Genomic DNA, 27,865 nt, shown 5'->3' on the forward strand with positions numbered 1-27,865 from the left:
TTATGAGTGGGGGATGCATGGAGGCCAGGGTCAGTATTTCATCATGCAACCTTGACATGTGCTCTTTTAAAATGGATGCTCTTTCTGCCTCTTGAAGGAAAAATAGTAGAAGTGATAAAGAGCATTCAAAAAATCTCTGTAAGGACTGGATCTGCCCATTCCCACTGCCATATGGGGTGGGGTGTTGTAGGGTGCTGCCTCTACAGTCCACGTCCAACCACATGACAGCCCTCTTTCCCTGTGGCTTGCTGACAGCCTGCAGCTAGGAGCCAGGGACTCAGGGCTGTAGTCCTGTCTGTCACTGTGAGAAGTGACCTTGGCCCTTTTCTGTCTGTGGTGGGCTGCTCCTGCAAGCAGTGTGCCTCTTCATTTCATCAGAGACTAGCCTGAGGGCAAAGTAATTGCTCTTGTCCAAAAAGGTACAGGACATGGATTATGTAGAATCAAGGGAGAAACTTAGACACACAACCATAATCTGTCTGACATTGGATCCATTGCTAACAGAGGGGTTTGAGTTGGGTGTTGTCATCTCTCTCCGTCTTACTCCCTGCCCTGATTACAAACTGGGGACACCAAAGACTGGAGATGCAGAGTTATTTGCTAGAAGTTGAATAGGCTGCGGAAGTGGCGGGCGTGTGACTCAGCTGGCCTCTCGTCTTTGCTCCTGCTGGGGACTGGTCCTGGCCTGCCAGTGAAAGGACACGACTCTGCTCTTCCTGCCAGGTTGCAAGACCTTACTCTTTACAACCCCGAGAGGACCATCACTGTGAAGGGGGCCATTGAGAATTGTTGCAGGGCTGAGCAGGAAATAATGAAGAAAGTTCGGGAGGCCTACGAGAACGATGTGGCCGCCATGAGCGTGAGTGCTGGGTAGTACCCGCTGCTTATCCTTTCCTGAGTCTTAGCAACAGCAACTTGTGGGGTGGGGGGTGATGGACATGTGCCCTGTGCCGTGCGGCTTTGGAGCTTTAGTTGATGCTTTTGGATCTCGACTGTCAGAAATAGTATTTAAATAGTATTTAATTAGCAAGGATTCTTCACCTGGTTCCTAGAGTAGGGGTCCAATCTTGGGCTTTGAGTCCTGTGATTCCAAGTATGTGTACAATTTGTGTTTGTGTGCACTTTAGTGAAATGCGGGGATCCATCATTGTCATCTGATTTTTTTTTTTTAATTTTTTTGAGATAGGGTCTTGGTCTGTTGCCTAGGTTGGAGCGCAATGGCACAATCATAGCTTACTGCAGCCTTGACCCCCTGGGCTGAAGGGATACTCCTGCTTCAGCCTCCCAAGTACCTAGGAGACTACAGGTGTGCACCACCATGCCCAGCTAATTTAAAAATTTTTTATTTTTTGGAACAGGGTCTTGCTGCGTCACCCAGGTTGGTCTTGAACTCCTGGGCTCAAGCGATTCTCCTGCCTTGGCCTCCTAAAGTACTAGGATTATAAGCATGAGCCACTGCACGCAACTCATCTGATTTTTAAAGGAGACTTGGGGTTGGTGTACAGGACCAAAAATGTTTAGAACCACAGTCCTAGAAGTCAGATGGAGCTATCTCCATGCCTTTTTATCATGTAGGGGATTATAGTACAGTGTCATGAGTCGTATCGTCTGTCTCCAGCAGTCTGAACAGCCAGAGAGGAAGAACTCCTGAGGGTGTATAACTGTTTGGCATTTCTGGTTGCAGTTGTTAGCCGTTAGTCCAGTGAGAACATCATATCACTTAAAATTCCACACCCGAAGTGTGTAGGTGAGAGTGTATGAAAAGCACAGAATAGGCTTTTGTGCAAAAGCATGTAATTCATGTTTTTGGCCCACTTCCCCCTGGGCTACTTGCCTTTTGTACAACCAGGGCCTGTCAGGGTGTGCTGACTCCTCCTCCTCACCTTTCTTCCCCAGCTGCAGTCTCACCTGATCCCCGGCCTGAACCTGGCTGCTGTAGGTCTTTTCCCAGCCTCATCCAGCGCAGTCCCGCCACCTCCCAGCAGCGTTACTGGGGCTGCTCCCTATAGCTCCTTTATGGTAGGTGGAAGGTCTCATTACACGGGACCCCGGGCCCATATGTGGCCTGCCTTAAGGGGGATCCAGCACCCTATGGGAGTTGGATGCTTGGCAAGTTTGCAGGGAGAGGGAAGGAAGGTCTCATGGGCATCCCTCCTCTCCAGTTCTCCTAGCCACTGGCTCTGAGGCTCCCAAGTGTCTGCCTAGAAAGCTCCCAGGGCATAGGCAGCACTGTAACCTCACTCTTTTTTTTTTTTTTTTTTTTGAGACGGAGTCTTGCTCTGTCGCCGGGGCTGGAGTGCAGTGGCCGGATCTCAGCTCACTGCAAGCTCCGCCTCCCGGGTTCACGCCATTCTCCTGCCTCAGCCTCCCGAGTAGCTGGGACTACAGACGCCCGCCACCTCGCCCGGCTAGTTTTTTGTATTTTTTAGTAGAGACGGGGTTTCACAGTGTTCGCCAGGATGGTCTCGATCTCCTGACCTCGTGATCCGCCCGTCTCGGCCTCCCAAAGTGCTGGGATTACAGGCTTGAGCCACCGCGCCCGGCCTGTAACCTCACTCTTTCCTGGCCTCTTCCCTTTAGCCCTGCTGGGCATCGGAAGAGCTAAAGAGCTCACAGCATCCCTTGGCAGCCCAGGGTGGCAGTTTGGTGCCTGTACTCCTTCCTTCTTGAGGATGCAAGGCAGGGGAGTGGAGGGTTTCTGGGCCATGCTACTTGGGCCCCCTGGTAGTAACGCCCCCTGTCCTGGCAGCAGGCTCCCGAGCAGGAGATGGTGCAGGTGTTTATTCCCGCCCAGGCAGTGGGCGCCATCATCGGCAAGAAGGGGCAGCACATCAAACAGCTCTCCCGGTTTGCCAGCGCCTCCATCAAGGTGATCTGCTCTGTGGGTCTTCCTGTTTCTGGAAAGGGAAGGGGCTCTGCTTTTATCACTCTGCACTTTCTCCCACATTCCCCCTACTCATTTGAGAATTCTGTGTGTCATGTGAGGGACCTTTCCCCCATGGAATCAAAGTTCTCTTTGTTTTTGACCTTGCTTGGTTCCCATGGGATGGCTTCAGTGCTTCTGGGTTTTTAGGCTGGGCAGGGGCAGGGTTATAACATAGAAAGAGAACTTAGGTTCTAACACCAGTTGACTTGGGTTCAAATCCCAGATCCACCTCATCACCCCCTTCTTCCAATACACTATATGATCTGAGCCTCACTTTCCTCATCAGTGCAATATTATGAAGCTGTGTAGCCAAAGAAAGCCCTTCACTCATATACTAACACCAAGTTAAGTGTTAGTTGTCTGTCACCTTCCCTGGCCAAGGTCCAGGGGAGACAGAAGGGAGAATCTGTCATAGTAAAACAAGGGTGCTGTTAAATTTTCACGAACTTAAATCCAGTTGCTTTAGTTGTCTTAAAAGCTTTGAGCAAAAACTTTGATTGTTCTCCACCGGAGGTACAATCATTGCTCTCTATCCATTGGTCATTTCATTTGTGTCCTTGCCTATTGGCAGGACTCCACTGAAACCTCTCTGGGAGATTGGGAGATTGGTAAGTGGCGAGAGCAGGAGGCCCTACTTAGAAAGTGTCACTGAAGCCAGTCCTTCTAACTGACCACCTCTGCCCTCCTAATAATTCTGGTGTGCAGGCGTAATGATGTGGGCTTCAGAGTCTTTGTTCTTCCTTCCCTAAGTCTTCAGAATGGGTATTTGGGAGTAAGGGTGGTAGAAGGGCAACTGTGGACATGGTGAGGGTCTCCCCATAGAGGGTCCTTCATTGACAAGCTTTTTGCTTTTTAGATTGCACCACCTGAAACACCTGACTCCAAAGTCCGTATGGTTATCATCACTGGACCGCCAGAGGCCCAATTCAAGGTTTTAGTCTTTATTGTTTTGCAAGCTGAACATGGAGGAATTGAGGCTGAGTATTTCCCCTGAGGTAGGAAAAAGGCTGGGGCAGTTTCCCATTAGCTGTCAAGTCCTCATCACATCTTTAAGCCTTCCATGCAGGATAAAGGGCTGCAGAGCTATTTTCAAATTGACATCAAACTGGATTTCTGTTGACTTCGTCTTCCCTTTTTAAGGTCCATAGAAGAAGATGGGAAGGAAAGAAGTCCGAGGGCATCTATTTGCACTCTGCCTTCATTTCTAAGGAAGGCCTTTAATGCCAAATTCTCTTATGTCCCCACTAAATCCTAAGGTTCTTGAACTTCTGATCAGACAGCCAAAAAATGAACCATCAATTAGCTTAACCTAACATATGTGATGATAGAGGAGTGGGGCAGCTCTCTGGGCCACTGGAGAGTCAGACAGGCCTGCCCTCTGTGTGACTTGATTAGTTGCCATTCAGGGCCTTGAAATGCTGGTCAGTGCCGCGTCCAGACTCCATAGGTCTGGTTTGTAGCTTGTGAATTACATTCCTCTGGGAACTGTTTTTTCCCTTGGGAAGTGTTTATTCAGTTACTCACAACTCATAATCTCCACCCAGGGTCTCCAGTATGATAGCTAAGCAGAAGGAGTGCTTACAAGCTGCCCACCTGAGCCTTGCCCTTCACCTGCCTTAGATGGTTAGCCCACCCAGGATGGGGAGGGCCTGTGGGCCAGAAAATATGGGCTGGAGCTTCCTTTTTCCCACTTTTCCCTTTTGTCACAGATATATGAGCCACGGATTAACAATTACCTCCTCTTCTCAGGCTCAGGGAAGAATCTACGGCAAACTCAAGGAGGAGAACTTCTTTGGTCCCAAGGAGGAAGTAAAGCTGGAGACCCACATACGTGTGCCAGCATCAGCAGCTGGCCGGGTCATTGGCAAAGGTGGCAAAACGGTGAGCTGTGAGGGCCAGGTTGAAAGCCCTGGACCATGGTCTCCAATCTCAACAGCTCTCTCTGGCCTCCTGTGCTGCTCAACCTCAGGACTCCTGATTTGCTCATTTACTTGATTCTACTCCCCAAGCTCAGGTCCTGACTCTTCCAGTTTCACCCCACTAGTTAACCCTGGTTCCTTCCTCCAACCCCACCCATGCTTTCTTGATGGCACCCTGAGCTCCTCTCTGGCCACCCCCAGGTGAACGAGTTGCAGAATTTGACGGCAGCTGAGGTGGTAGTACCAAGAGACCAGACCCCTGATGAGAACGACCAGGTCATCGTGAAAATCATCGGACATTTCTATGCCAGTCAGGTACATATGGTGCTCCCCCATTGCGGGAGGGCTGCAGGAGCCCAGGGAGCAGAGAAGCAGAGACTCCAGAGGTTGACCTGCATGACCTTGACAAGTCCTGGGGCCTCAGCCACATCTGCCTGCCTCTGGGCTAGGTTATTGCCCTCCTTCAGGTGCGGAAGTGGGATGTGTAGATGACATATTCCCTCATTATTCTCTAGGGAAAGTGATTTGACAAGTTTAATGTATATATATTGCATAGATATATATGTTCTACATTAGTCCCTCCTTAACCCCTTTCTGCACTGGTTATGAAAGAAGATTGGTTTTGCTCATGGAATAATGATAACAGTACTAATACCCTGGATTGATTACATTTTTGAAATGTAGTCCCTCTGCCTTTCTCAGAATGGCTGTTCTCTCCCTGGTTTCTGCTCTTCACCCTCCCATTCCTTTCCCAGAACTCATCATCGCTGATCAGCACTCGGACAGGCTCCAGAGCCTGAAAGGGAAGGCCAATATCAGGTTCAAATTTTGCTGAACCTCAGCAAGGCAAGCAAACAGGTGGTTGACAGCTAATGGTGTTTTCCTAAAGTCTTAAATCCATCAGTGTTAGAACTGGAAAGGAACTTTGGAGACTGTTGATCACAGTTCCTACAGTTCATAGAGGATATCCAGATCTTAGCAGGCTTGTGGTCTGCTGGGGCTGCTAGAGCAATTGGGGCAAACTGGCTCTTGGTTTTTTGGCTTCCAGTGCCATATAGTATAGCATCAAGTATGGAGGTTTTGGAGCCAGGGAGCTTTGACCTCAAACTTCACATACATAGCCTTTCTGCTATGTGACCTTGGATAAGTAACTTTCTCTGGTAACCCTTTGACAGAAGTATTTATAAGAGGCTTTAGTTACATCTCAACAATATGTATATAAAATAACAAATAAAAAAGGAAGTATTAATAAGAGCCATAAAATTATAATAATATCTAAGATTTATGAGTGCCTTTGGATATACCCAGCAGTGTTTTTTGTGGTTTATGTATATTAACTCATTTAATTCCCACAACAATTTCATTTTATAAATGAAGGTTAAGAGGGTAAATGTGAATCTTTTATTCAGCTTTTTTTTTTTAAGAGAGTAAATATCCAAAGATGCACAAAGCCAGGATATATTAATATTAAACACGGAAGCAATTTTAGCTGATCAGAAGGAGAATTAAATGAAAAGCTATGTAAAACATCAAGCCATGGTTGATGGAGTTGGACCTCTTATTGATTCCACATTATTTTCCCAACCTAGATCAACTTCTTCTTTTTCTTTTTTTTTTTGCGACAGGGTCTCGCTCTGCCACCCAGGCTGGAGGGCAGCTCAAGTGATCCTCCCACCTCAGGCCCCCCAAGTAGCTGGGACTACAGGCAGATACCACAACACTCAGCTAATTTTTGTATTTTTTTTGTAGTAATGAGGTTTTACCGTGTGGCCCAGGCTAGTCTCAAACACTTGGGCTCAAGTGATCTCACTGCCTCGGCCTCCCAAAGAGCTGGGATTACACGTGCGCGTCACCATGCTTGGCTAATTTTTGTATTTTTAGTAAAGATTGGGTTTCACCATGTTGGCCAGGCTGCTCTCAGACTCCTGACCTCAGGTGGTTCACCCACCTCAGCCTCCCAAAGTGCTAGGATTACAGGCGTGAGCCACCGCTCCTGGCCATGTCTGGACATTTTATTCCTTTTCCTGGGGTATTAAAATGAAGCATGGATTTCTGATGATGTCTCCTAAGTTATAACCCTCTATAACAGGGTCCGCAAACTCCGGGCCACGGACTGGTACTGGGCTGCACAGCAGGAGGTGAGCGGCAGACTAGCGGGCATTACCTCCTGAGCCCTGCTTCCTGTCAGATCAGGGCGGCATTAGATTCTCATAGGAGGGTGAACCCTGTCGTGAAGTGCTCCAGGGATGTGTAGTATATGCGAAGGATCTAGGTTGCACACTCCTTATGAGAATCTAATGCATGCTGATTTGAGGCTTCATCCTGAAACCACTTCCACACCCCCACCTCCATCCGTGGAAGAAAAATTGTCTTCCATGAAACCAGTTCCTGGTGCCAGAACAGTTGGGAGTTGGGGACCACTGCTGTACAATGCGTAATATATTTCTACCTAGAAACTCTAGGCATTCTGTTTTGGGTTTGGTAATGTGTATCAACTTTGTCAAATTTTAAATTCTGATGAATGGATTGATACTACTGTTTCTCCTTCCTTCATGTCCCCCAACCCCATCTCCCACTTAAACCCACCACGTTTGCTGTATTTTCCAGGGGATGCTCAGGCTCCACTGGAAGCAAAGAAATGTAAGGTCACCCCACCCCTCATTCTTCCTCTTTATCTTTCCTCTGAGTCCCGTGTGACCTGTTCTGTTTATTGCCTGTGTCTGGACCTGATGACCTCTCTTCCGTGGAAGGCTGTCTCCTTGGAGGTCCTCACACCCACCTTCTTGCCTGTTCTTGCTGCAGATGGCTCAGCGGAAGATCCGAGACATCCTGGCCCAGGTTAAGCAGCAGCATCAGAAGGGACAGAGTAACCAGGCCCAGGCACGGAGGAAGTGACCAGCCCCTCCCTGTCCCTTCGAGTCCAGGACAGCAACGGGCAGAAATCGAGAGTGTGCTCTCCCTGGCAGGCCTGAGAATGAGTGGGAATCTGGGACACCTGGGCCGGGCTGTAGATCAGGTTTGCCCACTTGATTGAGAAAGATGTTCCAGTGAGGAACCCTGATCTCTTAGCCCCAAACACCCACCCAATTGGCCCAACATTCTCTGCCCCTCGGGGTGTCAGAAATTCTAGCGCAAGGCACTTTTAAACGTGGATTGTTTATAGAAGCTCTCCAGGCCCCACCAAGAGGGTGGATCACACCTCAGTGGGAAGAAAAATAAAATTTCCTTCAGGTTTTAAAAACATGCAGAGGGGTGTTTTAATCAGCCTTAAAGGATGGTTCATTTCTTGACCTTAACATTTTTCCAATTTTCTTCCCCCTACTTGGGTAATTGATTAAAATACCTCCATTTGCTGCCTCTTTCTATATTTACACTAATTGTTTTATCTTTATTGCTACCAGAAAAAAATGCAAACGAATGCATTGCTTTGCTTACAATATTGACTCAAGGGAAAAGAACTGTCAGTATCTGTAGATTAATTCCAATCACTCCCTAACCAATAGGTACAATAGGGAATGAAGAAGAGGGGAAAATGGGGAGAAAGATGGTTAAAATACATAATAATCCACGTTTAAAAGAAGTGCCCTTGTGGCTGATCTGTTCCAGATCACCATCTTCAAATTGACACAACTGAAATTTCCCCACTGTGTTGGGGCTTCCCCACCACATTCACGTCCCTCTCCCGTGTAGGCTTCACATTATGTCCAGGTGCACATAGGTGGTATTGAATGCTCAGCAGGGTAGGGGCTGACCACTGTCCCTGATTCCCATCGTTCTCAGGCGGATTTTATATTTTTTTAAAGTCTATTTTAATGATTGGATATGAGCACTGGGAAGGGGACGCTAACTCCCCTTGATAAAGTCTCAGTTCCATGGAGGACTTGAGTGGCCCCAAAGGCTGCCACGGTGCCCTCACCCCAGCCCATGTGCTCCCATAAGGGCTGGTTCCTAGAGGCAGGGGTTGTGGGGCACTCCCAGCCACGGCACTGTTTCCTTGGTGGTGGGACTTGGAACCCAACCCTGAGCTCCCGATAAAGCTAAAGTCCATCATCTGGCAAATTGAGTAAATTGGAGAGTACTTGCTTCTGTTTGTATCTGAGAGGAATTTTTAACTGACGGCTTCTGTCTCTATGAATCATCATCAGCATGATGAAAGGTGTGTCTAAAAAACAATTCAGAATACCAGCAGCATTGTACAGCAAGGGGTAAATATAATTTATTGATTTACCAGGCTTAATAAGATCCTATGGAGTGTTTAGCCCTTGTGGGGGACAGAAGCCATCAGTTAAATGAGGCTAGGCCTCCCCTCCTAATATACTGATTGACAATGCATATTAGCCAGGTAATGCACTTTAGCTACCCTGGACAATGCTATCAAGTGTGCTGGGAAGGGAGGCCTCTCTACATATGGAAAAGCCCATGCGTGGAGTTCCCCTCCTTTCAACATTGCAACAACAGTAACAACAAGACAACCGCAACATGTGGGCGTAGTCAGGCAATGCTGTGTGCGAAGTAAACTACCTCAAGGTATGAAGTTACCTCAGCAATTATTTTCCTTTTTGTTCCCCCCAACCCCATTAAAAAAAATTTTTTTTTTGATTTTTGTTTTTTTGCGGCTTGCTGATATTTTATATAAAAAAGAAAAAACAAAAGAGAAGCTGATAGTCTTGAATATTTTATTTTTTTAATGAAAAGAAAAAACAAAGTTATGTTTCATAATTTCTTACATGAGCCAGTAATCCTTTAGGAACTCTCTATGGAGAACAGGCCTGATGGGAAAGGCTTTGGGGGCTGCCCCCTTAGGAGGAGGCTAGTGCTAAGAGGAAAGGCCTGGGTTTGAAAGAGCCCAGAGGGACAGAGCCCAGAGCCTTGTTTGGCCCTGATCCCTGACTTCTAGAGCCCCAGCTGCTGGCCACTGCTGGAATATCCTACCTGATAGGATTAAAAGGCCTAGCAGAGCTGGGGGCTCTCAGTGGTTAAACAGTGCCCAATGACCAACCACCTGGCCCTTGCTCTCTTCTCTTTCCTCCTTTGGTTAAACAGCATCTCAGCAAGCTTTTCCCAGCAGTGGTGCTGTTGAGATATTTTAAAATATTGCCTCCGTTTTATCGAGGAGAGAAATAATAACTAAAAAAATACCCTTAAAAAAAAAATCTATATTTCTCCGTCTAAAAATATGGGAGCCGAGATTCCGTTCATGGAAGAAAGACAAGGCCACCCTCTCGCCCTCAGAGAGGTCCACCTGGTTTGTCATTGCAGTGTTTTTCATTTTTTTTTGTTGTTGTTGTTACTGTTTCATTTCAATTCCGTCTTGCTGTTCTTCTTAATCTATATCCATAGATCCAAGGGGCAAACAGATACTAGTTAACTGCCCCCGCCTCTGTCTCCCTGTCTTCTTTAGATCGGTCTGATTGATTTTAAAAGTGGACCCAAACTTAGGGAATTCTTGATTTAGGGTGGCTCATGGCAAGGAGGGGCAGGGAATATGGGGACGTGACTGGGACAGGTTCCTGCCTTATCACTTTCTCCCTAGGACATTCCCTTGTAGCCCCCGGAACTGGCCCAAATTGAAGAGAAGCAGAAAAGCATTTAGGGATCACATCAGGCCAGTAGAATTAAGCCTCTCCACCTGTCCCAACCATAAAAAGGATCTCCCAGCTCTCCATCTCTGGCTCTGTATGCTTTGTCCCAAAACAAAGCAGATAACGTTCAGACGTCGGCCATTTAATAATTTAAAGCGAATTTCCAGCAGCAAGCATGCTTTGATATCTGGTTCAGACTATCATCAGGAAGAAGGAAAAAAAAAATCCCACAGTACCTGAAATTTGATTGTTGCAGTGTTCAGTTTCCTTGGGGGCCTGCTCCCTTCACACCTTGAGCCGAAGTCCTTTTCCGTTGGCTGATTCAGCTCCCAGAAGAGACCAGGAAGTGTGTGGCAAGGGACTGGAAAACTTCACTTGCTTGGATTAGGCAAGGCTCCACTCATTGTTGATATTTGCCCAGCAGGAAAATCGTGGAAGTTATACCACCAGAAAGCAAAAGGAGCATGGTTTGGTGGTTAAGGTTTAGTGGGATGAAGGACCTGTGTTGGTGGGCCGGGCCCTCCTGTGTCCCATAGGCTAGGTCTTAGGGCAACTCCTTGCCCTCCTGCTCAGCACCTCCATTTCCCCATCCTTGGTGAGATAACAAGCTATCGTGAAAAGCACTTGGGAGATTTGGATGATTTGAGAAGAGTGACTTAAAAAAAAAAAAAGCTTCTGTGCTCTAAGATATATATGTGTGTGTGTGTGCTACATATATATTTTTAAGAAAGGACCATCTCTTTAGGATATATTTTTAAATTCTTTGAAACACATAACCAAAATGGTTTGATTCACTGACTGACTTTGAAGCTGCATCTGCCAGTTACACCCCAAATGGCTTTAATCCCCTCTCGGGTCTGGTTGCCTTTTGCAGTTTGGGTTGTGGACTCAGCTCCTGTGAGGGGTCTGGTTAGGAGAGAGCCATTTTTAAGGACAGGGAGTTTTATAGCCCTTTTCTACTCTTTCCTCCCCTCCTCCCAGTCCTTATCAATCTTTTTTCCTTTTTCCTGACCCCCTCCTTCTGGAGGCGGTTGGGAACTATTCTTGTTTATGCCTCACTATTGACAGAAAAGACCCCATTTAAAACTCAGAGAACACTGGAGGGGGATCCTCTAGTTGGTTCTGTGTCCATTTTCCTCTGTGCCAAAGACAGACAGACAGAGGCTGAGAGAGGCTGTTCCTGAATCAAAGCAATAGCCAGCTTTGGACACATACCTGGCTGTCTGAGGAGGAAGGCTTCCTGGAAACTGGGAGCTAAGGGTAAGGCCCTTCCCTTCAGAGGCTCCTGGGGGACTAGGGTGTGGTGTTTGTCAAGCCAAGGGGTAGGGAGCCGAGAAATTGGTCTGTCAGCTTCTGGTTGCACTTTGGGGAAGGAGAGGAAGTTTGGGGCTCCAGGTAGCTCCCTGTTGTGGGACTGCTCTCGGTCCCCTGCCCCTACTGCAGAGATAGCACCGCCAAGTTCCCTTCAGGCCTGGCAGACGGGCAGTGAGGAGGGACCTCAGTTAGCTCTCAAGGGTGCCTTCCCCTCCTCCCACCCCAGACACACCCTCTGCCAAACTGGGAACCAGCAGTGCTAGTAACTACCTCACAGAGCCCCAGAGGGCCTGCTTGAGCCTTCTTGCTCCACAGGAGAAGCTGGTGCCTCTAGGCAACCCCTTCCTCCCACCTCTCATCAGGGGTGGGGGGGTTTTCTTTTCTTTCCCCTGAAGTGTTTATGGGGAGATCCTAGTGGCTTTGCCATTCAAACCACTGGACTGTTTGCCTGTTTCTTGAAAACCAGTAGAAGGAAAACAGCACAGCCTGTCACAGTAATTGCAGGAAGATTGAAGAAAAATCCTCATCAATGCCAGGGGACATAAAAGCCATTTCCCTTCCAAATACTCGATAACTTAGATGCAGAACATTTCTCTTAGAGTAACACCAGCTGAAAACTTCAGTTTCTTACCTTTGGATACATAAGGCTTCTCTATCGGGGTACGGGACAGGGAGAAGGCCTCATGTCTGAAGGGGGATTTAGGGGCTAGAGCCCCAACCCTGACCCTTGGCCCTGTGCACCGCTTTGGGGCACAGCCTGATGGCGCCTTTGCTGGCGCCTTAGTATGGTTGACTCCGGACGGACAAAAGGAAAAAATTTTTTTCTTGAATGAAATAGCAGGAAGCTCCTCGGGAGCATGTGTTTTGACTAACCGCAGGTGATGGATGCTACGAGTATAAATGGATTAACTACCTCAATCCTTACAGTAAGATTGGAACTAAGGGCAGGGACTCGTGCATAAGGGTATGAATCCCAGCCAGGACAAGTGAGTTGAGGCTTGTGCCACAAAAGGTTTGTCCTTGGGGAACAGGCAGGCCTGCCAGGATCCCCCCCATATCGATTGGGCTGGGAGGGCTGGCCATGAGGTCCCCACTTTCTGCCTTCCTTGCCCATGTGTCACCCCTTTGGCCTCCAGCTTGTCTCTCTCTCACTTACTATAGCTTTGTTGGACCAGATGGTGAGGAAGGGAATGGCCTCCTCCCTTCTAGAGGGGACTGGCTGGAGTGAGACCTGGGGCTTGGCCTGGAACCCACCACACAGCCCCAAAGTCAGGAAGCCTGGGGAAGCCAGAGCTGAGACCTCTTCAACAGGGTTTCTTTGAGATCCTACACCTCCATTGGGCCATTTCTCAGTTGTCAAGGGGGGCCCAGTTGGCTCTAGAAGGAGAAGAGGTGGAGCAGGATCCTTTGCCCTGGTTGAGTCTGAGGGCCCGGTCCTTGGACTCATTCAGGCCATCTTTGTAGTTGGGGGAGTTGCACTGGGCGATCCCAGCCTCTCCCCACCCTCTAATGGACCTCCTCATAGAAGCCCCATTTCACTTTTGTTTTATCTACCTCTTAGCAAAACAATAGATAAATTAGGTAGTGGCAACTCCACTTGCTTAGGTTAGGGGGGGAAAAAGATTTCTTTTTCCAAAGGAAAAAACTATTACCTTGAGAATACTTTCCAAAAAATAAAATTAAAAAAAAAATAACCAAAAAAAAAATTTTTTTTTTTTTTTTTTTTTTAAGAGGGAGACATTTTCCAGTGACCACTGGATTGTTTTAATTTCCCAAGCCTTTTTTTCCCCCATAAATAAGTTTCACTCTGGCGATTTTCTTCACTTGTTTAAGATAACGTGCTAGCTAATCTAACAGGTAACAGCTTTCACTGTCTGCCCCTGGCTTGTCTCACCCCATCCCCCACCCTATTTCTGCCAGTGAGTCCTTCCTGTGCTTCTCTCCCTTCTCCCCTCCTAGCCAGCTGACTTCAGTCACCCCCGCCCCTCCCCCTGCCAACAAGCCCCCCCCCCCCCCCCAGGAATAAAGGCTTTGTTTTGGGGATGCTTAAATCTTGACTGCACTTCCCCGCTGTGGGGGCTGGGGAGCCACTTGTAACATTTCTGTGCAGATTTTATGTTAGCCACTGCTATGTAAAAGCACGTTCAAAATGAATTTCAGCAGATTATGTGTTACCATAATGAATAAACGTCCTCTACCACATTTGGAGTCTCCCTTTTCTCCAGAATCTTGATCCTGGTCCCCAAAACCAGAATGAATCAAAAGAGCTTCCTCCCCTGAGGCAAAGTGGATTTGTAAGCAGTTCTGAAACATCACTTACTCAGAAGAGGGAAAGATGTATTTTGATGAGTGCAAATCGGGAAGGGCTGGAGGCCTACTGCTTGGGACTGGTTTTTAAAAAATATGAGTGCTACCTTATTCTGTAATTGCAGCAACTTTGAAAATTGTATTTTACTGGAAATCTGCCGGCCATCACCACCCGATTTTGATTGTACCCTTCCTCCCATCCTTTAATCTGTTCATTGCTTTGGGGGAGGTGGGGCAGCTGGCTCACACGTTGGAGTTTGTTCTTTGATGGATGAACGAACACTCCAGTTTTCTTTCCCGTGAAGGTTGTTTCAGCCACAAACCACTTCATTTTGCTGTTTCAATTTCAAAATAAAAGGAAACTTATATTGAAAGACAAGTATGTCTGTGTCTCAGGGTTTTTGGGTCTGGGAGCTGAGATGCTCAACCTCAGCATGGGAGCCCTGGTTCCCAGGGACCTGAGTCATCCAAATGCAAAAGTAGGCATTTTTCTTCAACATACAGAAGAGTGGTTTTTAAATGGCGCCCTGCTCTTAATTAGCTTTGCATGTTGGGAGGGGGGCAGGTCAGGTGTTTGGAATGAGGGTTCCAGCATTAAAGATGTTGGGACATCACTGCAGAGAAGTAGCTGTCCAAGAAGTGATGAGGGTGTGTCACTCTTCCTAACACCCTAAGAAAAAAAAACATGGCCGGGCGCGGTGGCTCAAGCCTGTAATCCCAGCACTTTGGGAGGCTGAGACGGGCGGATCACGAGGTCAGGAGATCGAGACCATCCTGGCTAACACGGTGAAACCCCGTCTACTAAAAAATACAAAAAACTAGCCGGGCGAGGTGGCGGGCGCCTGTAGCCCTAGCTACTCGGGAGGCTGAGGCAGGAGAATGGCTTAAACCCGGGAGGCGGAGCTTGTAGTGAGCTGATATCCGGCCACTGCACTCCAGCCCCGGCAACAGAGCGAGACTCCGTCTCAAAAAAAGAAAAAAAAAACATGTAAGTGACCTATGTTTCTGGGTTTCCTGTTAAAGGAAAGGTCTATTCTGACCTTGCCCTCCTTTTTTTTTTTTCTTTTCCCCAATTTGGGTTTTTCTTTGTTTTTGAGGATATCACTGTGTCGCCCAGGCTGGAGTGCAGTGGTGCGATTTTGGCTCACTGCAACCTCCACCTCCCGGGTTCAAGTGATTCTCCTGCCTCAGCCTCCCAAGTAGCTGAGATTACAGGCATGTATCACCATGCTGGGCTAATTTTTTTTTTTTTTTTTTTGAGACGGAGTCTCGCTCTGTAACCCAGGCTGTGAAGTGCAGTGGTGTGATCTTGGCTCACTGCAGCCTTCTCCTCCCGGGTTCACGAGATTCTCCTGCCTCAGTCTCCCGAGTATCTGGGACTACAGGCACCTGCCATCACCTGGCTAAGTTTTGTATTTTTAGTAGAGATGGGGTTTTGCCATATTGGCCAGGCTGGTCTTGAACTCCTGACCTTGTGATCTGCCTGCCTTGGCCTCCCAAAGTGCTGGGATTATAGGCATGAGCCACTGCACCCAGCCACCTGGCTAATTTTTTTTTTTTTTTTTTCGGAATGAGGTCTTCCCATGTTGGCCAGGCTGGTCTCAAAACTCCAAGCCTCAAGTGATCCACCTGCCTTGGCCTCCCAAAGTACTGGGATTACAGGTGTGAGCCACCACGCCTGGTTTAAATATTTTAATAACATGATTAAGATACTCTAATTCAAATAATCAGTCCAAATATACTTCATGCTGACTACTGAACTGATCCATTAAGATCAAGAACAAAACCCCAAAGATACTGCATAACTACATTTTAAAGTTTATGGGCAGGACAATACAGTGAGATACTAAATGGAAAAAAATTACTATAAAAAGCATAGTCATTATTTGCAATTAATACTGCATTTTCAGGAAGTCGAAAAAGTTAATAAAAAAAATTTTTGTTTTTGAGATGGAGTTTCACTGTTGTGCAGGTGGGAGTGCAATGGCGCTATCTCGGCTCACCGCAACCTCTGCCTCCTGGGTTCAAGCGATTCTGCTGCCTCAGCCTCCGAAGTAGCTGAGATTACAGGCACCCACCACCACGCCTAGCTAATTGTATTTTTAGTAGAGACAGGGTGTCACCATGTTGGTCAGGCTGGTCTCGAACCCCTGACCTCAGGTGATTCACCCGCCTCGGCCTCTCAAAGTGCTGGGATTACAGGTGTGAGCCACTGTACCGGCCCTTAATAAACTTATAATTTAGTAAAGGGGTCACTTAAATATAAATATCCTAAAGAAAAACAACCAGGCTGGGCACAGTGGCTCACGCCTGTAATCCCAGCACTTTGGGAGGCCTAGGCGGACGGATCACCTGAGGTCAGGAGTTCGAGAGCAGCCTGACAAACATGGAGAAACCCTGTCTCTACTAAAATTACAAAATTAGCCAGGCGTGGTGGTGCATGCTTGTAATCCCAGCTACTTGACAGGCTGAGGCAGGAGAATCGCTTGAACCGGGAGGCGGAGGTTGTGGTGAGCAGAGATAGCGCCATTGCACTCCAACTTGGGCACAAGAGCGAAAATCTGTCTCAAAAACAAAAACAGTTTTAAAAGTTATAAGTGGGCTGCTGGGTGCGGTGACTCACGCCTGTAGTCCCAGCACTTTGGGAGGCCGAGGCGGGAGGATCACGAGGTCAGGAGATTGAGACCATCCTAGCTAACACGGTGAAACCAGGTCTCTACTAAAAATACAAAAAAGTTAGCCAGGTGTGGTGGCAGGCACCTGTAGTCCCAGCTACTCGGGAGGCTGAGGCAGGAGAATGGTGTGAACCTGGGAAGCGGAGCTTGCAGTGAGCTGAGATTGCGCCACTGCACTCCAGCCTGGGCGACAGCAAGACTCCGTCTTAAAAAAAAAAAAATGTGGGCCGGGTGCGGTGGCTCAAGCCTGTAATCCCAGCACTTTGGGAGGCCGAGACAGGCGGATCACGAGGTCAGAAGATCGAGACCATCCTGGCTAACGCGGTGAAACCCCGTCTCTACTAAATATAGAAAAAACTAGCCGGGTGGGGTGGCGGCGCCTGTAGTCCCAGTTACTCGGGAGGCTGAGGCAGGAGAATGGTGTAAACCCGGGAGGCGGAGCTTGCAGTGAGCTGAGATCCGGCCACTGCACTCCAGCCTGGGCGACAGAGCGAGACTCCGTATCAAAAAAAAAAAAAAAAAAAAAATGTGATAAGTGGGTCAGGTACAGTGGCTCACGCCCGTAATCCCAGCACTTTGGGAGGCAGAGGTAGTGGGTCATCTGAGGTCAGGAGTTTGAGACCAGCCTGGCAAACATGGTGAAACCTCACCTCTACTAAAAATGCAAAAATTAGCCGGGTGTGCTGGTGTGCGCCTGTAGTCCCAGCTTCTCTGGAGGCTGAGGCAGGAGAATCACTTGAACCAAGGAGGCAGAAGCTGCGGTGAGCCAAGATCAAGCCAGTGCACTCTAGCCTAGGCGACAGAGCAAGACTCCATCTAAAATAAATAAATAAATAAATAAATAAGAAGAATTAGAAGACCACAGCAGTGAAATCTAGAATAAAAAAAGAGCAAAAGAGCAAAGCAATACAAAATAGAAAAGAAGAGCTAAGAAATACAAAGGATAGTTGTAGAAGTGCTAAGATCCAGACACTTGTGTTTTTTTTTTTCTTTCTTTTTTTTTTTTGAGACGGAGTCTTGCTCTGTCGCCCAGGCTGGAGTGCAGTGGCCGGATCTCAGCTCACGACAAGCTCCGCCTCCCGGGTTTACGCCATTCTCCTGCCTCAGCCTCCCGAGTAGCTGGGACTACAGGACCGGCCACCTCGCCCGGCTAGTTTTTTTGTATTTTTTTTTTTTTTAGTAGAGACAGGGTTTCACCGTGTTGGCCAGGATGGTCTCGATCTCCTGACCTTGTGATCCGCCCGTCTCGGCCTCCCAAAGTGCTGGGATTACAGGCTTGAGCCACCGCGCCCGGCGACACTTGTGTTAAGAGAGAGAAATAGCAGGAGAAATATTAAAGAAAAACAATAGAGATTAATTTCTGAGAGTTCACAAACTTGTCAAACCTCAGATTGAAAGGGCCCATAGCTTGCCAAAGCTAATAGAGTTGGAAAATATCACATCTACAGACATTCTAGTGATATTTAAGTAGATCAAAGCCAAAGAGAAAATTCTAAGAGCAAATTGCATATAAAGAAATAAGAGGTTGGGCGGGTGGCTCACGCCTGTAATCCCAGCGGGAGTCTGAGGCGGGTAGATCACAAGGTTAAGAGTTTGAGACCAGCCTGGCCAATATGGTGAAACCCCGTCTCTACTAGAAATACAAAAATAAGCCAGGTGTGGTAGTGGGTACCTGTAGTCCAAGCTACTCGGGAGGTTTAGGCAGGAGAACTGCTTGAACCCAAGAGGTGGTTTCAGTGAGCTGAGATCGTGCTATTGCACTCCAGCCTGGGCAACAGAGAGAGACTCCGTCTCAAAAAAGAAAGAAAGAAAGCGTGCGGTGACACATCTGTAATCCCAGCACTTTGGGAGGATGAGGCAGGTGGACCATGAGGTCAGGAGTTTGAGACCAGCCTGGACAATATGGTGAAACCCCGTCTCTACTAAAAATACAAAAATAAGCCAGGTGTGGTCATGCGCGCCTGTAGTCCCAGCTACTCGGGAGGCTAAAACAGGAGAGTTGCTTGAACCTGAGAGGCGGAGGTTGCAGTGAGCTGAGATTGCACCACTGCACTCCAGCCTGGGAGACAGAGTCTCGCTCTGTCTCAAAAAAAAAAAAAAAAAAAAACCAGACCGATATTATATTTTTTAACAGTAATACTAGGTACAAGAAGATATTGGAGAAATAAAGAAGTTTTAAAATATGGAAGCACAATAACTTAAAATACAGGTTTTTTACATCCAGCCAAAGTGCTCAAATATAGGTGCCTGGTAATAAGATCCCCAGGAACGCAAGGCTTCAGAAGTTTTGTCCTGCAAGGTCTTACAAGCAAATAAGCAGTTTTGGATGAAATATCTTAAAAAGAGGTGAGACAAGACAAGACAAGGAGATACTGTAAGAGATGTATGAGAGTTTGTTGTCTTAACAGAATTAACTGAGGCCAAAGAAAAAAGAAAAGTTTTATCCATTATAATCCAGAAATAAAGAGATAAGTCTAGAAATATTAGCGCCATGAAGCTGGAGGAAGCAACCAAGCGGTGTGTGAGTGTGCTGATGATGGAGATAGACAGATAGCTTTTTTTTTTTTTTTTTTTAGATTGTGTCTCTCTCTATTGCTTGGGCTGGAGTGCAGTGGCACCATCTGGGCTCACTGCAACCTCTGTCTCCTGGACTCAGGTGATCCTCCCACTTCAGCCTCCTGAGTAGCTGGGACTACAGGTGCATGTCTGATTTTTTATTTTTTAAATAAGGGATTTAGAAAGAAAATGAAAAGAGGTCAGCTATTTGGAATGGAAAAGCAAGGCAGAGGGTAACAAGAGGCCTGAGATGGAACCTGGGGGAGATAGGAGGGACACGGTGACCAGCCTCAGGTTTTGGTTGAAATGTCACCTGAGAGCTCAGAGACACCTTCTATGACCATCAAGGGGTCTTGCAACCTCTTTCCCAAACCCAACATGCTCTCTTCCCTTTGTCAACTTCAATTTTTCTCTACAGAAAATTCTCTAATTGACTGGGGCGTGGTGGCTCACTCCTGTAATCGCAGCACTTGGGGAGGCTGAGCGGGGCAGATCACGAGGTCAGGAGATGGAGACCATCCTGGATAACACGGTGAAACCCTGTCTCTACTAAAAATACAAAAAAATTAGCCGGGTGTGGTGGCACGCAACTGTAGTTCCAGCTACTCGGGAGGGCAGCAGAATCACTTGAACCCGGGAGGTGGAGATTGCAGTGAGCTGAGATCGCACTACTGCACTCCAGCTTGGGTGACAGAGTGAGACTCCATCTCAAAAAAAAAAAAAAAAGAAGAGAAAATTCTCTAATTTACCATTGTCTGCCATACTGTATACTTTCCTTATTTAATCTGTACTTCATTGTATATTTATTTTACATTTTGAATTTAAGTATAGCACACATACAGAAAAGTGCACAAATCATAAGTGAATTAACGAATTCACAAACTGAAAATGTACCGCTATCACCAACACCCAGATCAAGAAAGAGGACATCACCAGCACCCCTGAAAGCCACTCATGCTCATCTCTTTCCCATCCCCAGCAAAGGTAGCCACAATTGTGGCTTCTAACTTATTTGCTCTCTGCCATACCTCTAGAATCTAACCTCCATGCAGGCAGGGATCTTTGTTCTGTCTGTTCTGTTTTCTAGTAGGAGAATAACTCTGCTGTGGCACCATGGTGACCTTGCATATATTTACGCAGGCAAAGGCTTGAGACACAGCCTCCCTGAGTTTTGGCAGAATGCCTTGTGATCCTCCCAGAACACAAGGGGACTGCAGGCCTGTAAAGGGCTACTATGAGGTCAACTCCCACCTGCCTCTCTCTCCCAGAAGACTGTCATGAAACTGTTTTTCATGACTCTTGGATTCTTTTTTTTTTTTTTTGAGACGGAGTCTTGCTCTGTCGCCCGAGCTGGAGTGCAGTGGCCAGATCTCAGCTCACTGCAAGCTCCGCCTCCCGGATTTACGCCATTCTCCTGCCTCAGCCTCCCAAGTAGCTGGGATAACAGGCGCCAGCCACCTCGCCCGGCTAGTTTTTTTGTATTTTTTAGTAGAGACGGGGTTTCACTGTGTTAGCCAGGATGGTCTCGAACTCCTGACCTCGTGATCCGCCCGTCTCGGCCTCCCAAAGTGCTGGGATTACAGGCTTGAGCCACCGCGCCCAGCATGACTCTTGGATTCTAATTACTCAGTCTGCCCCCTCCCTCCCTCAGAGTAGAGTGCAGGATACCAAACCACAGAGCTGCAGCCTCAGCTTGGCACCTCCTCAGTAGGGTGTTCCATACTTTGTAGGACAAGGATCATGGGAGCAGGCGCCTTTGGCTTATCCTTCTTTTCACCACTGATGTAAGTACTAACGTGTCAAATCTAAGAGTGACTCGTATCTTTTTTTTTTTTTTTTTCCCGAGACAGATTCTTGTTCTGTCGCCCAGGCTGGAGTGCGATGGTGCAATCTCGGCTCACTGCAACCTCCACCTCCTAGACTCAAGCAATTCTCTTGCCTCAGCCTCCCAAGTAGGTGGGATTACAGGCGCCCGCCACCGTGCCTGGCTAATTTTTGTATTTTTGTAGAGATGGGGTTTCACCATGTTGGCCAGGCTGGTCTTGTACTTCTCACCTCATGATCCGCCTGCCTCAGCCTCCCAAAGTGTTCGGATTACAGGCATCAGCCACCGCACCCAGCCTCATTGTATCTTTACTGGTTGAATCAGTCAGATCTTGGCCTTGCCTTATCTTGTACTCAGGAGTTTGACAAATTTGCCACCCAATGGTGGGGACTGTAAAGTTACAGTGCCCTTAAAAGACAACCCAAAGCTGAGTATGGTGGGTCACACCTGTAATCCCAGCTAGAGCAGGAGGATGGCTTGAGCTTAGGAGTTCGAGACCAGCCTGGGCAACAAATCGAGACCTTGTCTCTACTTCATAAAATTAAAAAAAAAAATGACTTGAGGCTTTGTGAGATAATATAAGGGGATGATTTTTGTGCCCCAGTATCTGCTAGCATGGCCTTCACCTGAGTGGCAGGTGAGAGGGAAGAAGTAGGATCTTCCCACTCTCCTACTTGTTCAGGGGCTGCATGGATCCAGTTGGGGGATGGGACTTCCAGGGAGCAAGCAGCTCATGCCACCTTGTTGATAAACACTGGGAGGCAGGCCAGGGTGGTGGCTTACACCTGTCATCCCTGCACTTTGAGAGACTGAGGTGGGAAGAGTGCTTGAGACCAGGAGTTCAAGGCCAGTCTGGTCACCATAGTGAGACCCTGTCTCTACAAAAATTAAAAAGATTAGCTGGGCATAGTGGTGCATGGCTATAGTCCCAGCTACTCAGGAGGCTGAGGTGGGGAAAATTCCTTGATCCCGAGGGTCGAAGCTACAGCTACCGTCGTGTCACTGTACTCCAGCCTGGGTGACAGAGGGAGACTCTGTCTCAAAAAATAAAATAAAATAAAATAAAATAAAAATAAAATTTAAACAAAACTCAAAAAATGTATTGGATACACATTGGGAGGTCCAGCAGCTAGAGGTAGGATTGGCGTCCAGGTGTTGAAGGTGAGTTGGAGGCTGAGTTAATGGTCACTTAAAACCAAAAGTAGTGCAAAGCTGTGCTCCCTGGTGTACATTAATCCGTGTGCTTCTAGCTACTGCATAACTCCTGCAGTACCTGTGTTAGAAGTCCTTGGTCTGTGTTTCTGTAAAAAAACTACCTAACATATTAGGCAAAAAACTTGCAGCGAAGAGGGGGGAAAAAGGATAAAGTGACTTTGCAAATGAGACTGCAGCCCATTCACTGTAATGAACTATTGTAAAAATGTGTCATTGGTGCTGAAATGTGTTACAAGTTTGAATTGTTTTGTTTTGTTTTTTTTTCTTTTTCCTGCCCCTTGCAGAGCAGGGCTGTAGGCAGTGTGCCCAGAGTAGCTACATGTTTTGATTTCGAATGTGCATAAAGTACTGGAAAATTCTTCTGGTGTCCAGAATTTCCAGTCTATAATGATGTCTTGCTGACTGGCAAGTTAAAGGCCTCATTCTTAGTGGCCTTGGCTGCCTGCCAGTGGGAGCAGCCCCGACCCATAAGCCCCAGTAACACTCAGGGCCTGCTTGCCAAGTAACGTATTTTAAAACAATGTAGGTGGATTTACAACATTGAATTTCTCTGGCAGTCAAGGAGAAACTTCTGTCTTTTACAAAGTAAGAAACTCTATGTTCCTGATACAGAACTTGTAACTCAGCAAAAGTTGGCCAAAGAAGGCCTGTTTGTCTTGCTGTAATACAGGCTTTATTAGTTTCTTAAGGTGGTTGTAACAGGTTACCACAAAATGTGTGGCTGAAAACAATAGTTGTGGAGGCCAGAGGTCCAAAATCAAGGTGTCAGTAGAATGCCCTAAAGGATAATCCACCCCAGGCCTCTCTCCTCGCGATCCTTGGCATTCATTGACTTGTAGACACATCACTCTACCCCGCTTGCATCTTCACATGGCTTTCTTCCCGGTGTCTGTCTTTCTCTTATAAAGACACTCATTGTTGGATTTAGGGCCCACTCTAATCCAGGCTGATCTCAACTCCAAATCTTTACCTTGATTATATCTGCAAGAACACTTTTTCCAAATAAAGTGTTGGACTTATTCCAAGTCACATTCTAAGGTCCCTAGTAGGCCTATCTTTTGGGGACAACATTTATCCCATGACAGAGATCATACTACAAGAAGCTTTGGGCCACCTGCTCCTGACAGGTTGGCAACATTGGATTTTTAACCCTTTCCTCCTGGAGGAAGTAAGATCACAATGCCCTTTTGTAGAAAGACAGGTGAGATCAGCAGGCCAACCAGCCAGGTACGGATCAGGACACTTGGATGGTAGTGACCTGCATGCTGAAGCATTTAGTGACAAGGGGGACAAGTGGCACTCGCCTGTTGCCCTGAAAAACTTAATGGTTTGCATTGGTGGTTGGACTTAGAGATAATGGGAAAAGGGCCCCATAAAGCTATGAAAAGCACATGGTGATTGTTGTTCAAGGCCCTTTAGGGCTACTGGGAAAGCAAAACTGCTTCCCTCTGACCAGTAACCACGACTACAGATGAGATGCTCCCTGGTCATCAAGAGCAGTCAGTTATGTAGAGATGCACTGAGGCCCACTTTGGCAGTGAGTGTGAAAGGAGGGTTGAGACTAGAAAGGTTGCTCCCTGGGCTATAGATTAGGAAACCACACAGGTTGTGCTATTTGAGGAGTAGAAATCACTTGGTTGCCTAATGACTGACCCCAAGCTCCAGGCCAGCCTGGCCACCTCCACCTTGCTGATGACACGAACGTGGAGGAAGAACATGTAAAGATCAATCAGGAAACCCCATCTCTACTAACAATACAAAAAATTAGCTGGGCCGTGGTGGCACACAACTGTAATCCCAGCTAGTTTGGAGGTTGAGGCACGAGAATGGCTTGAACCCTGGAGGCAGAAGTTGCAGTGAGCTGAGATCACGCCACTGCACTCCAGCCTGGCTGACAGAATGAGACTTTGTCAAAAAAAAAAAAAAAAAGACTAATCAAGTTTGTTGCAGTCAGTGAGTCTTTTTTTTGGAAATGGAGTCTCGCTCTGTCACTCAGGCTGGAGTGCAATGGCATGATCTTGGCTCACCGCAACCTCTGCCTCCTGGGTTCAAGTGATTCTCCTGCCTCAGCCTCCCAAGTAGCTGGAATTACAGGCACTTGCCACCAGCTCGGCTAATTTTTGTATTTTTAGTAGAGATGGGGTTTTGCCATGTTGGCCAAGCTGGTCTCAAACTCCTGACTTCAGGTGATCTGCCCACCTCGGCCTCCCAAAGTGCTGGGATTACAGGTGTGAGCCACTGTACCTGGCCAAGCTGGAGTTCTCTTTTTTTTTTTTTTTTTTTTTTTGAGACAGAGTTTCGCTCTTATTGCCCAGGTTGGAGTGCAATGGTGCAACCTCAGCTCACCCCAACCTCCACCTCCTGGGTTCAAGCAATTCTCCTGCCTCAGCCTCCCAAGTAGCTGGGATTACAGGCATGTGCCACCATGCCCAACTAATTTTGTATTTTTAGTAGAGATGGGGTTTCTCCATGTTGGTCAGGCTGGTCTCGAACTCCTGACCTCAGATGATCCACTCGCCTCAGCCTCCCAAAGTGCTGGGATTACAGGAGTGAGCCACTATGCCTGGCCTTTTTTCCCTTAGTGTGTTTTAGGTTTGCACAGTCGGTGAGTATATCTACAATGAAAACAGTGGCCTACCCAAGAGAAGCTTCCGTTGTCTGAGGAGCACTCATGGGAAACAGACCCCATAGCTTTTAGGGTCTTTGTAACCATGGGCTAGGTTTACAATGAAAACACAAGTGTCCAGATGATGACATAGTCACTCAGGGTCAGATTGACCAGTTTGTTCAAAAGGCATTGTCATGGACAATTAAGTCCAGAAAGCCATTCAGCTACTGGGCAACAAACTGTCTCGAATAGAAGCCTTGGATACAGGCCAAGGTAAAGGTGCTTCAGGCTAAAGGGAAGAGAACGAGACAAACTGAAGGTTCAGACCACAGGGCAATGTAGACCTGGCAGTTATGCCAGGGGGTCTCCAAAGAGGAGACTAATGGCTAAGGGCAAGCAAACTAACAGCTTAGATAAGATGGTTCAATACCTGAGTAAATAGGGCTAGAAGATTAACTCCAACATAAAGCAGGGGCCAGCCAACCAAGGCAAGTTCTGGGGAACTATTAGGGGCTGAATTGTGTCCCCGCTAAATTCATATGTTGAAGCTCTAATCCCCATTACCAACAGAATGCACTTGGAAATAGAGCCTGTAGTGGGGTGATTAAAACGATGTTATTAGGGTGGGCCCTAATCCAATCTGACTGGCACCCTTTTAAGAAGAGACAATTTGCTGGGCGCGGTGGCTCACGCCTGTAATCCCAGCACTTTGGGAGGCCAAGGCAGGCGGATCACGAGGTCAGGAGTTCAAGACCAGCCCCACCAATGTGGTGAAACCCCGTCTCTACTAAAAGTACAAAAATTAACAGAGTGTGGTGGTGTGCACCTGTAATCCCAGCTACTCAGGAGGCTGAGGCAGGAGAACTGCTTGAACCTGGGAAGCAGAGGTTGCAGTGAGCTGAGATCACGCCACTCCGCTCTAGCCTGGCCAACAGAGTGAGACTCTGTCTCAAAAAAAAAAAAAAAAAAAAGACAATTTGAGGCTGGACATAGTGGCTCATGCCTGTAGTCCCAACACTTTGAGAGGCCAAGGCAGGCCGATCACTTGAGCCTGGGAGTTCAAGACCAGCCTGGGTAAAACGGTAAAACACTGTCTCTACAAAAATACAAAAATTATATGGGCGTGGTGGCATGTGCCTGTAGTCCCAGCTACTCGGGAGGCTGAGGTAGGAGGATTGCTTGAGCCTGGGAGGTTCAGGCTGCAGTGAGCCATGATCATGCCATTGTACTCCAGCCTGGGCGACAGAGCAAGACCTTGTTTCAAAAAAAAAAAAAAACTGAAAATAGGAGTGTGAGAGAATGAACTTCTGCTGTTTAAACCACGCAGTGTGGTTTACACAAACCTGCCTGTGGCGGGCCTCACAGACTAATGTAGGAACCACGTGGGCCGATCCTCCGAGAACAATGCTGGAAACTGTTGAAGGAAAACTGTCAGCCTCAAGACCTCCAGCAAACAAAAAGGAGGCACAGCATCTAATGGGACTATTTGGGTATGGGAGGCAGCTCCTACCTCCCATGGGGACCCTGCTCAACCCATTTCATAAGATCTCTCACAAGGCAGCCACCTTTGAATGGCACCCTGACCAATGACAGGCCCTAGAAACTATTTAACAAGTTGTATAGACTTCTGCTGGGGCCATCAGCCCTAATGAGCTATTTGAACTACACGTGTCAGTGACTGACAATTATGCAGACTGGAGACTGTGGCAAAAAGCACCCTGGGGTTTTGGTACAGCATGTGGCTGACGCTGCCACCCAGTATATTTCATTTGAGAGGCAATTACTGGCTTGTTACTGGATATCACTGATGGGCAGACACTGAGAGACTAACAAATCAACACAGGTGGTGTCAGGCGCTGACAGCCCTATCATTGGATGCATCAGAAATGAGAACGCCAACATGTGGGTGTTGCCCAGCAGTCATTCATGATTAAGTGCAAGCAGTATATCTGGGAAATAAGTAAAATGAGCATTAGTGGTGCCCCACAGCAACATGAAAAAGTGACCAGTCACACTCCAGATGTGGCTACCCCAGATGCCAGTCTATGTTGGCGTCTTGGGCTTCCTGGGGGCTTTGGTACACAAGGTTCCTGAAGATGCCTGGGCCTGGTTCATGGATGGATCCACTTTGTTAATGGCTGTTGGAGTGTCCTGGACCACTACTGGTGGGCAGCCTCAAAGAAAACAGTTTCCAACTGTGCGTGGGCAAGAGAATTCGGCTCTATGCGCAGGGTGGCAGGCTGTGGCACTTGTCCTTGTTAACACAACCCCACCCGGCCAGTGTAGCCTGTTACCCCTACCCCCACTTCATGACCCATGTGGATGCCCCTGAGAAAGGACCCTTCAAGGATGAACATCAACGAAATCAGTGAAGTAATCAGATCTGCACTGCCCAGATGAGGACCATAGCTCCCTGGATATACCGTCACACATGTAATTCATATACAATTCAGGACTGGTCCCCAAAACCAGGCCTAGTAGTTCCAGCACCTGAGGCCAAGGAAGCCTGGCAAACATGCCTGAAATGTCAGCCACATAGTTGAGTGGCAAAGTGAACTTCAGAGCATATAGCTAGGGGTACTGGATCCTGTTAGTCCTGGCGATTGACTACATTGACCCTTCTTTGTAAGAGCACTGCTGGGCGCTGACTGCAGCAGACACCGTGTTCATACCCTACTGGTGCTGTGGCAACCTGCCACAAACTTAGAGGCTTAGAACAACATAAAAGTATTATTTTACAGTTCTGTAGTTCAGAAGCACAAAATGAGTCTCTGCTGGGCTAAAATCAAGATGTTGGTAGGATTGCATTCCTTTCTGGAGGTCCTAGGAAGAAATAATTTTCTTACCTTTTCTAGAGGCGGCTCACATTCCTTGGTGCCTGGTCCCCTTCTATCTCCAAAGCCAGCCATGGTCAATCCAGTCCTTCTGTTTTTTTGTT

General features: G+C 47.4%; 1 protein-coding gene across 4 annotated transcripts in view; it reads left to right on the forward strand.

Moving 5' to 3' along the window:
* Positions 1–14,427, forward strand: part of IGF2BP1 (insulin like growth factor 2 mRNA binding protein 1) — a 30,542-nt gene extending 16,115 nt beyond the window's left edge. For 3 of the 4 annotated variants that reach the window (XM_033183372.1, XM_033183373.1, XM_033183374.1), the window contains 7 exons: positions 724–859; positions 1,897–2,019; positions 2,750–2,869; positions 3,783–3,857; positions 4,676–4,807; positions 5,047–5,160; positions 7,648–14,427. In XM_033183372.1, coding sequence (XP_033039263.1) covers positions 724–859; positions 1,897–2,019; positions 2,750–2,869; positions 3,783–3,857; positions 4,676–4,807; positions 5,047–5,160; positions 7,648–7,740 — 793 coding nt within the window. In that variant the 3' untranslated portion in view covers positions 7,741–14,427. The remainder of the gene's footprint in view (positions 1–723; positions 860–1,896; positions 2,020–2,749; positions 2,870–3,782; positions 3,858–4,675; positions 4,808–5,046; positions 5,161–7,647) is intronic. The other variant, XM_033183375.1, reaches the window with a different exon arrangement.
* The last annotated feature ends 13,438 nt before the right edge of the window (positions 14,428–27,865 follow it).

This window comes from Trachypithecus francoisi, unplaced genomic scaffold (genome assembly GCF_009764315.1).
Source record: "Trachypithecus francoisi isolate TF-2019V2 unplaced genomic scaffold, Tfra_2.0 Lachesis_group20, whole genome shotgun sequence".
NCBI lineage: Eukaryota > Metazoa > Chordata > Mammalia > Primates > Cercopithecidae > Trachypithecus > Trachypithecus francoisi.